We start from the raw sequence: 11,715 nt of genomic DNA on the forward strand, positions 1-11,715 counted from the left end.
AAATATTTTCTCCCATTCTGTAGGTTGCCATTTTATTTTGCTGATTGTTTATTTTGCTGTGCAGAAACTTTTAGTTTGATGTAATTCCACCTGTTTATTTTTGCTTTTGTTGCTTGCGCTTTTAGTGTTATATCGAAAAAAATTATTACCATTGCCAATGCCAGGATTTTTTCCCTGTGTTTTCTTCTAGTAGTTTTATAGTTTCAGGTCTGATGTTTAAGTCTTTAATCCATTTTGGGTACATTTTTGTGAGTAGTGTAAGATAGAGGTCCAATTTCATTCTTTTGCATGTGACTATTCAGTTTTCCTAGCAGATTTCTTAAAGAGACTATCTTTTCCCCATTGAGAGTTCTTGGCTCCCTTGTTTAGTATTAGTTGATATATGTGGGGGATAACTTCTGAGCTCTTGATTCTGTTCCATTGATCTATGTGTCAGTTTTTATGGCAGTACCATGCTGTTTTTATTATTATAGTTTTGTAATAAAGTTTGAAATCAGGAATTGTGATGCCTCCACCTTTGTTCTTTTTTCTCGGGATTGCTTTGGCTGTTTGGGGTCTTTTGCAGTTCCATACACATTTTAGGGTTGTTTTCTATTTTTGTGAAAAATGCCATTGGACTTTTGATAAGGATTGTATTGAATCTATAAATGGCTTTGAGTAGTATGGACATTTTAAAATACTAATTCTTCTGATTCATGAACTTGAGATATCTTTCCATTTATTTGTGTCTTCTCATTTTTTTTTTCATCAAAGTATTGTATTTTTCAGTGTACAAATCCTTCATCTTCCTGGTTAAATTTATTCTTAACTATTTTTTTGTTTTTGATGCTATTGTAAATAGGATTGCTTTCTTTGTTTCCTTTTTCAGGTAATTATTAGTGTACCGAAGTGCAACTGATTTTTGTATGTTCATTTTGTATCCTGCAACTTTACTGACTCATTGATTAGTTCTAACAGTATCTTGTTGTAGTCTTTGAGAATTTTCTCATATAAGATCATAGTTTCCATTATTATCTTGAGTTTCGTTCTTTCTATATCAAATCTGTTGAGAGTTTTTTTTTATCATGAAAGGATGTTGGATTTTATCAAATGCTTCTTCTATACCTATTGAGATGATCCATAGGATCTTCACCCTTCATTCTATTAATGTATCACATCTGTAGATTGTGTATGTTGAACCGTTCTTGCATACAAGGAATAAATACTGTATGATCATATTGTAAGATCCTTTTTTTTGACAATTAATACAGATTTAGGATTTATTGTTTTCAACACTTTTATATACAATCACATTCAATTTAATTCTATCCTTAAGGCATCGCATTTTTACAGATGAAGAGAAATGGCTTGTTCATGAGAAAACATAGCTGGGAGTTTGCAAATTGGAATCTTTAATCTATACCTTCTCCCAAATTTGGTATTGGCTCCTGATCATTTGGGTCCTGCCTTTACTTCTTTCAGTTTCCATTGAGTTTTAAAAAAATCCTGGTTTCTTGAAGAATGGTAAAATCTATTGAGAGCTTGCTCTCTTAAAAAAAAAAAAATCATGTTGTTTCTATCCACTGCCACTTGCCTGAGAGTTGTCTGAAGTTGACTACTTTGTAAATGCCCCAGGCCAGCTGGGAATGGCTGATGAGTATGTTCTGATATGTGGGCTGGTAGAGTAGGGGCAAGACACACATGTTCACATGTAGTGTACAAAACCAATACATCTCTCTAGTGCTTCTGTTTATTCCTTAATTACAAATATTTATTGCTTGTTTCCTATGTGTCAAGCAATGTACAAATAAGGATATAATTATAAGCATTACAGAAATGGCCCTTGTTCTTTCTCTTACGAAGCTTACATTCCAGAAGGGCATACAGACAAAAGCATTAAATGTACAAATAAACAGTTGCAGGTTTTGCTAAATCCTACAAAAGTCATAAAGGACTCATGTAGAGAATTTTGGAGTAATAAGGTGAAGGCCTCATTGAGGAGATGATGTTTTTAAACTAAGAAATGCAAGAGAAGTGGATATTAGTCATGCAGAGAATCCAGGCAGAGGGGACATTTTAAATGCACAAAGACCCTGAAAGTAGATAAAAGTTTAGAGCTATTCTGTTCAATATGGTAGCTACCAGTCAGTGTGGCTGTTGAGCACTTGAAATTCGGCTAGTTCGTCTATAGATACACTGTAAGTATGAAATACATATCAGGTTTTTTATTTTTTTATTTTTTTAAATTAGTTTCAGGTGCAAAAGACAAAGTAATACTTAGACGTTTATCTTTTATATCCCTCACACTGTGTGAACCCCCTTCCCCCCATCCACTATCCCTCTGACATCGCACACAGCCATTACATTTCCACTGTCTCTATTCCTAATGCTGTACTCCGCTGCTTGTACATATATATATATACATACAAACTTGTAGTTGACATTCATTATTGTTCAGCTTCAGCTTCAGGTGTACAGTGCAGTGATCAGGCATCTACATCATCCCTGAGGTGGTCTCCCTAATGAGACAAGTGTCCATTGGATACCCTACAAAATCTTTACATTATTGATTACTGTATGATCCTTTTAATGTTGAATTTGGTTTGCTAATATTTTCTTTTCTTGATATACAAACAATATGTATGTGTGTGTGTGTGTGTGTGTATGTGTGTGTGTTTGTGTGTGTAATGGAACATTAGTCATAAAACAGAAGGAAATCCAGCCCTTTGTAAGAGTGTAGATAGACCTTGGGGCATTATGATAAATGACAGAGAAAGGTAAATACTGTCTTGTCACTTATACATGGAATCTAAAAAAGCTGAACTTATAGAGACATAGAGTACAATGGTGGTTGCCAGGGGCAGGATTGGGGAGGGAGGAATGGGGAGATATTGGTCAAAAGATTCTGGAGATCTAATGTACAGTATGGTGACTATAATTAACAATACTATATTATATACTTGAAGGTTTTTAAGAGAGTAGATCTTAAATGTTATCAACACACAAAAACAATAGTAATTTTGTGAGGGGATGGAGGTGTTAACCAACCTAATTGTGGTAATCATTTCACTATAATACATATGTTATTACACTGTATACATTAAACTTACATATGTTATATATTGATAATACTTCAATAAAGCTGGAAAGAAAATAAACAAAACAAAAACCTAAACCCATTCTGGTAGTTCTGCTTTATAGTTATAGATTCTGTCAGTGATTCCTTGAAGTATTCTACAGATCTGTCTGTGGCCTCTCTGTGTAGTTCATATCTAGACAGAAGTAGGAAATATGAGTGTCTTAAATTCTACTTTTCTTCAGGTACATGTTTTCTTAATATATACATGTGTTCATATTTCTTGATATTTATATATATACATATGCATACATTCTATTATCTATGTACTTTTCTATTTTTCTATTCTAATTACACATTGAGTTAACATAGTTTCTTTTATTATTAAACTTATTGGGGGTGACATTATATAGGTTTCAAGTGTACATTTCTATAATACATCATCTATATTTGCACTGTGTGTTCACCACCCAGAGTAAGTTCTCCTACCATCATCATATATTTGATCCCCTTTTCCCTCTTCTACTATCCCTCATCGCCTCTTACCCTCTGGTAACCACTAAACTGTTGTCTGTGTCTACAAGTTTTGGTTTGTTTGTTTGTCTGTTCCTTTGTTGCTTTCAGTTTTATGTATATGTCACATATAAGTGAAGTCATATTGTTTTTAACTTTTTCTGTCTGACTTATTTCACTTAGCATAATAATCTCAAGATCTATCCATATTGTCACAAATGGCAGTATTTCATCTTTTTTTTGGTCAAGTAATATTCCATCGTGTTTATGTACCACATCTCCTTTACCCAATCATCTATCAAAGGACACATTGGTTGTTTCCATGTCTTAACCACCATGAATAATGCTGCCATGAACATAGGGGTAAATATATCATTACAGATAAATGTTTTCAGAATTTTTGGGGTAGATACCCAGAAGAGGCATTGCTGAGTCATATGGTAATTCTATTCTTAATTTTTTGAGGAACTTCCATACTGTTTTCCACAGCGGCTGTACCAATTACGTTCCCACCAGCAGTGTATGAGTGTTCTTTTTTCTCCACAGCCTCTCCAACACTTGTTATTACTTGTCTTGTTAATAATAACCATTCTAACAGGTGTGAGGTGATATCTCATTGTAGTTTTGACTTGCATTTCCCTAATAGTGATGCTGAGCATTTTTTCATATATCTGTTGGCTGTTTGTTTGTCTTCTTTGGAGAAGTGTCTGTTCAGGTCCTCTGTCCAATTTTTAAATGGACGGTTTGTCTTTTTGTTGTTGAGTTGTATGAGTTCTTTATATATTTTGGATATTAGCCCCTTATCAGAGGTGTTATTTGCAAATATCTTCTCCCATTTGGTTGTTGCCTCTGTGTTTTGTTGATGGTTTTTTTTTTTCTGTGCAGAAGCATTTCAGTTTGATACAGTCCCATTCATTTATTTTTGCTTTTACTTCCCTTGCCTTTGAGGTCAAATTTATAAAATCCTCTCTGAACCCAAGATCCATAAATTTAGTACCTATGCTTTCTTCTATGCAGTTTATTGTTTCAGGTCTTATGTTTAGGTCTTTAATCCATTTTGAGTTAATTTTGGTATATGTTGACAGGTAGCAGTCTAGTTTCATTCTTTTGCATGTGGCTTTCCAATTTTCCCAGCACCGTTTGTTGAAGAGGCTTTCTTTTATTCATTGTGTTTTTGGCTCCTTTGTCGAAAATTATGTGCCCATATATATCTGGGTTTATTTCTGGGTTCTCAATTCTGTTCCATTGGTCTGTGTGTCTGTTTTTCTGCCAATACCGTGCTGTTTTGATTACTGTCACTGTGTAGTACAAATTGAAGTCAGGGAGTGTGATACCTCCAGCAGTGTTCTTTCTTCTTAGGATTGCTTTGGCTGTTTGGGGTCTTTTGTGATTCCATACAAACCTGATGATCTTTTGTTCTGTTTCTTTAAAAAATGCCAGTGGCATTTTGATGGGGATTGCATTAAATCTGTATATTGCTTTGGATAATATGGCAATTTTAACTATGTTTATTCTTCCAATCCATGATCACAGAATATCTTTCCATTTCTTTGTGATTCTTCAATTTTTTAAAAGAATGTCTTATAGTTTTCAGTGTATATATATATAGGTCCTTCACATTTTTTGTTAAGTTTATTCCTTAGGTATTTTATTCTTTTTGTTGCAATTGCAAAAGGAATTTTTTTTTTCATTTTGTTCTGAAATTTCATTGTTAGTATACAGGAACACAATGGATTTTTGTGCATTGATTTTGTACCCAGCAAGTTTACTGTGTTCACTTATTGTTTCTAATAGTTTTTTTGGTGGAATCTTTAGGGTTTTCTATGTAAAGAATCATGTCATCTGCAAAAAGTGACAATTTAACTTCTTCATTCCCCATTTGGATGCTTTCAATAATATTTCTTTCTCTTGCCTGATTGCTCTGGCTAGGACTTCCAATACTGTGTTGAATAACAGTGGTGATGGGGGAAACCCTGTCTTGTTCCTAATTTTGGAGGAAAAGCTTTCAATATTTCACCACTAAGTATGATATTAGCTGAGGGTTTGTCATATATGCCCTTTATTATGTTGAGGTACTTTCTTTCTATACCCATTTTATTAAGTGTTTTAATCACAAATGGAAGTTGTATCTTGTCAAATGCTTTATCTGCATCTATTGATGTAATCATATTATTTTTATCTTTTATTTTGTTTATATGGTGGATCATATTGATCAATTTGCATATGTTGGACCATCCTTGTGCCCCTGGGATAAACCCCACTTGGTCATGATGTATAATCTTTTTAATGCATGGTGGTATTCGATTTTCTAGAAATTTGTTTAGGATTTTTGTGTCTATATTTATCAGAAATATTGGTCTATAGTTTTCTTTTTTTGTGTTATCCTTTCTGGGTTTTGGTATCAGGGTAACGTGGGCCTCATACAATTAGTTAAGAAGTATTGCCTCTTCAATTTTTTGGAAGAGTTTGAGGAAGACAGGTATTAAATCCTGTTTTATTTGGTAGAATTCACTATATTTGGTAGAATTCACTAGTGAAGCCACCTGGTCCTGGACTTTTGTTTTGGGGAAGGTTTTGGATGTTTGTTTCAATTTCGTTACTGTTGATCAGTCTATTTAGATTTTTCAAGTTCTTTGTGATCCAATCTAGGAAGGCTATATATTTCTAAGAACTTGTCCATTTCTTCTAGGTTATTGAATTTGGTGGCATATAGTCCTTCATAGTATTCTTGTATGATCCTTTGTATTTCTGTGATATTTGTGGTAACTTCTCTTTCATTTCTGATTTTATTTGTGTTTTTTCTCTTTTTTCCTTAGCGAGTCTAGCCAGGGGTTTCTCAATTTTATTAGTCTTTTCGGAGAACCATCTCTTTATTGCATTATTTTTTCTATTGTCTTTTTGTTCTCTGTTTCATTTAGTTCTGCTCTAAGTTTTATTGTTTTCCTCTTTCTGCTGACTTTTGGTTTCATTTGTTCTTCTTTTTCTAGTTCTTTAAGATGTAACGTTAGGTTGTTTATTTGGGATTTTTCTTGTTTCTTGAGATTGGCCTGGAATGATATAAATTACCCTCTTTATACTGCTTTTGCTGCATCCCAATAATTTTATAGGATTTATTTTTATTCTCATTTGTTTCTTTTGATCTCTCCTTTTATTTTTCTTTGACCCAGTCTTTCATTGATAGCATGTTGTTTAATCTCCACATATTTGTGACTTTTCCCACTTTCGTTTTGCAGTTGATCTGTTTCAAAGCCTTGTTGTCAAGAATATGCTTGGTATGATTTCAATCTTCTTAAATTTGTTGAGGCTAGTTTTATGTCCCAACATATGGTCTAACCTTGAGAATGTTCCATGTACACTAGAAAAGACTGTGTAGTCTGGTATTTTAGGATGAAGTGCTCTGTAAATGTCAATTATGTCCATTTGGTTTAATGTGTCATTTAAGGCTGATATTTCCTTACTGATTTTTTGTTTGGATGGTCTATCCATAGCTGTCAATGATGTATTTAAGTCCTCTCCTATAATTGTGTTTTGGTCAATTTCTCCCTTTAGTTCTGTTAGTAGTTACTTTGTGTATTATGGTGCTCCCTGATTGGGGGCATATATATTGGTAAGTGTTGAGTCTTCTTGTTGATATTGTCCCATTTATCATTATGAAATGTATATCTTTGTCTCTTGTTACCTTTTTTATCCTGAAGTCTGTTTCATCAGTTGTAAGTATGAATACACCTGCTTTTCTTTGGATTCTATTTGTTTGGAGTATCGTTTTCCACCCTTTCACTTTGAGTCTATATTTGTCCTTGTAGCTGAAATGTGTCTCTTGGAGGCAGCGTATTGTTGGGTTTTGTTTCTTGATCCAATCTGCTACCCTGTGCCTTTTTATTGGTGAGTTCAGTCCATTTGTATTTAGGGTAATTATTGATATGTGAAGATTTTCTATAGCTATTCTATCTTTTGTGGTAATTCGGTGTCTCCATTGTTTCTTTGCCTTTTGGTTCTTGTGTGTTGTTTTAGTATGGTGGCATTCTATGATTTTTTCCCTCTGTTTCTTCTTTTTTTATGTTATATGTCTCAGTTCTGGATTTTTTTTTTTGAGTGGTTGCTGTTAAGTTTATGTAAAAGAAAGTTTCATAGATACAGTAGTCTTTTCTCTTTAGCATGCTTCTTATCCTCATTCCCCTTTGCCGATTTTTTTCTCCCCTTTTCTTTCTCCCCTTTTATGATTTTGTTTTCACAAGTTATCCCTATTCATGCTGTGAGTTCATTTCTGGGTTGCAGTAGCAAGTTGTCTTTTTTTTATATATAATGTTTTTATCTTCTTTACCCTTTCTGTTATGTTTAAATGTATAGTGCCTATTCTGTATAGGAGGTGCCTTTTCTTGCTTCTGTTTGTCTGTTAATAATCTTGCTCATAGTTTTGTATTCTTTTGAATTTTTGTTTCAGGTCAAATAGCCTTCTTCAGTATTTCCTGTAATGTAGGCCATGTGGTGGAAAATTCCCGGGACTTCTGTATGTTTGGAAATGTCTTTATTCCTTCTTCATATCTAAAGGATAACTTTGCTGGATATATTATTCTTGGCTGGTAATTTCTCTGTTTCAATAGTCTGAATATTTGTTTCCACTCCCTCCTGGCTTGTAAAGTTTCTGCTGAAAAATCTGATGAAAATCTAATGGGCTTTCCTTTATGTGTTACTGTCTTCTTTTTTCTGGCTGCCTTGAGAATTCCTTTTTTTGTTTGTTTTTATTAATTTTTGACAGCTTCAGTATAAGGTGCCTTGGAGAAGGCCTGTTGTGATTGAGGTAATTAGCTATTCTGTTTGCTTCTTGGATTCAAGGATCCGATTCTTTCCATAGGTTTCAGAAGTTCTTGTTGACTGTTTGAATAGATTCCCTGTTCCCTTCTCCCTCTCTTCTCCTTCTGGTTATTCTTTAGTTGCTCTTTCTGACGGAGTCAGAAAGTTCTTGTGGAGTTCTTTCATTTAACTCTCAAGTCTTTCTGTTCTTCCATCTGTGTCATTTCCAGATTTTTATCTTTGCTATCATTAATTCTTTTCTCCATCTGGTCAGCTCTATTTCCTAAGCTGGCTATTTTCATTCTCTTTTATTGAGTTCTTCATCTCCAGAATATCTATTTGGTTTTTTTAAAAAATGTCAATCTCTTTGGCAAAATATTCATTTTGTTCGTTGATTTTATTTCTGAGTTCATTGTACTGCCTTGTCTGGGTTTTCTTGCATATCTCTGAGTTATTTTCAGAAGTGCAATCCTGAATTCTCTGTCATTTCAGTCACATATTTTCATGTCTTTAAGTTCAATTTTTGGAGATTTTACATTTTCTTTCTGAGCTGTCTTGTTACCTTGGTTATTTGTGGCAATTATTATTTCTCTTCCTGGGTTTCGATAGGAGTGGATTCTGCAGCAGGTTGATATAAAGAGGTCTTTCTTTTGCTTTCCAATAGGTGTCGCTGGAGTGTTTATTTTCTCTTATGCTGCAGTGTTTTATTTTCTCTTGCGCTGTTCCTGCTTCTTGCATGGTGGGAGGTTTCCTGGGAGATGGTCTTCTCCTTTGTGATCAGGTCTCCTGCATATCAGGGCACAGCCTCTGTGGGAGGATGTGGTGGGCAATGGTGTTCTGAGCCTCTGAAACCCCAATGCTGTCCCATTAGCTCAATGCATAGCCTGCGTGCCTCAGAGGCCTTGGTTGACCCTGCACAGATCTCCCTGGAAAGGTGGGGGCGGGGTGGTCTGGGACAGGCGGCAGTTGTGTTTGTGGCTCTGATCAATGGCAACTTCCAACCCACAGCTCTCTTGTCCCTACAGCTCGTTCTCTGTCACCAGAATTGACTGCTCTGTGCATCTGGTGTTCCGGGACTGTCTCTCCAGTTCTCAGGGCCATAGATATTCTGTTTTTTAATCCCACATTGCTATAGTTTCTTCTGAAGCCTGCTTCTAACACTGGGAGGGTGGGGGAAGGTGGCCTGATTCCACGTCTTTGTTTTCTGCCTGGCAGTGAGGGTTTAATCTGCTGTTGTCACCCTTCTGTATTCAGTCTTTGCTCTGAGGTTTCTGCCCCATCACAGGTTTCAGCCACATTATATGCTCAGGCAGGATTGTGGGCCACAGAAAGTGCACCTGCAGCCTGAATCCTTCCCTCTCCTGGGAATGCCGTGAGCCAGTCTGGGCTGCATCTCAGCACTTCAGCTATCCCTCTTCCCTTGTTTGCCCCAATTCGTCCATCTTCAGATGTTTCGATGCACAGATCTCTCAGATGTGCTTGTGTCTTATGTAAGGTATCTTATGTTGAATTATATAGCTGTTCAATTTGTTTTAAATTCTGCGGGAGATTTCAAGGAGCACCCCTCATGCTGCCATATTTCTGAAGTTACTCCAAGTTAACATAGTTCTTGAGATAAGGGAAGTATAGTAAGTCATGGAGGGTCAATATGTCTAATGTACTTTAGTACATCTTTAAGTATATAACTAGCTTGTATGAAATTATTATGTTTGCCATTTGAGCCTAAATTCACTGTAAAGAAAAATATCTGAAACAAATTATTAGCAAAATTAAATACGGTTAATTTATTGACAGTGGTTCAATAGGCAGGAAATGCTATATCAAAGGACTGAAACTAATCTCTTTTACTAGTAATGAGTGTTGTTAGGGTTTCAAGTACTAATGTATAATGACTGCAAATTATTTACAATTATTTATGTAGTATAATATTGATTTTATTAAGTTGATTCTATTATATTGAATTAAGTTGATTCTATTAAATTAAGTTGATTCTATTATAGTAGATAAAATAAATATTAGGCTGGAATTCTATTACTTAAGCTTGTAAATATTGAATTGAAAACTTGTAGAGAATATTTGAATAATGTACAGAAATTCAATATTGTTAAAGTGCTTTTGAAAATAGACTCACAAATTTATAGGGTAAAGCATTTTAGTTATTTTTGCCCGTTCTACCCAGTTTTTGCATTAAAAGTAAAAGTAAAGCATGTGCTTTCTTTGGATATATAAAGAGCATTTTCTTTTAATTAAGAATATATAAAAATCACAATTAATGTATTTCCACTTTATAGTGTTACTTTTATGTAGCTAACAGAATATTGTATGATCAAGTTATTGTACTTTGCTTTAACTCCATTATTAACTTTATAAGCTGACTTTTGAAAAATATCAAGAATACATGATTTTAAATTTTTCGATAATGTCCAAACTCCATTAATAATAATTGTAATTGAATTAATTTTAAATGTATAGCAACTAAATTGATTTTATATTTTTTTTCTGCCTTTTTGTTTCCTTATTAATAAGAGAGTAAAATCTGCAGAAGAGTTGAGGAAGGCGGGGACCATAACTCCATTAGAGATTAAAGATGACATGCAAAACCATATAAAAGAGGTGAAGTTTCAGAAAGCAAAGGAATTGGAGCGTCAGATGATTGAACTAAATGAAATTGAGGAATCCCACTCTGTGAAAAGAAGTATAGATACCATCTTAGATAGCATGCAGCACAATCACAGTATGAGAAATCTGTCTCTCTCTCTCATTGAAGCATCTAGAAAAGCTGGCATTAGTTATATTGTTTATCCCAGGAAAAAGAAGATGAAACGGAAGAAAGGATTGAAACTCAGTAAACTTTCGAGTATATTGAATGATTTATCCAAGCCTTCAAAGATTCTTAAAAGGTCTTGTTGAATCAATAATTGTTATAATTTAAGAATTGCGTTACGGTTTTGGACTTAATATTATAATTGCATCCATTGATGTTGTTATTATTTTACTCAGCACTGAAAATATGCTGAACTCTTAGCTAAAGAACAATCCTTTATTTTTTAATATACAGCTACTTAGTAGTATAAATATGTGAATGGTTCAAACTATAAAGGTGGGGCTGATTTAAGGACATGAAGTAAGACTAAGTGTATCTCCTGGCTAAATGAAATCTTTTAGTGGAAAGAAATAAAATCTACTAAGTTATATTTCTGAAGCAATTTAGAAACAAAACCCAACCTCTGCTTTGAACAAATACCACCCATTCAAAAGTTGAAGTAGATTGTTGGAATTTCACTGTTTTTAAATTTTAAAGTATTAAATTAAGTGTGAAATCTAGAGAGACAAGCTGTTTTTTGTGGGTTATGAGC

General features: G+C 34.2%; 1 protein-coding gene across 1 annotated transcript in view; it reads left to right on the plus strand.

The window, feature by feature from the left end:
* LOC117023209 (uncharacterized) overlaps window positions 1-11,269 on the plus strand; it is a 171,719-nt gene extending 160,450 nt beyond the window's left edge. The window contains exon 8 of the mRNA XM_033107650.1: window positions 10,886-11,269. Within this exon, the coding sequence (XP_032963541.1) occupies window positions 10,886-11,269 (384 nt within the window). The remainder of the gene's footprint in view (window positions 1-10,885) is intronic.
* The last annotated feature ends 446 nt before the right edge of the window (window positions 11,270-11,715 follow it).

Source organism: Rhinolophus ferrumequinum, chromosome 6 (assembly GCF_004115265.2).
Source record: "Rhinolophus ferrumequinum isolate MPI-CBG mRhiFer1 chromosome 6, mRhiFer1_v1.p, whole genome shotgun sequence".
Taxonomy (NCBI): Eukaryota; Metazoa; Chordata; class Mammalia; order Chiroptera; family Rhinolophidae; genus Rhinolophus; species Rhinolophus ferrumequinum.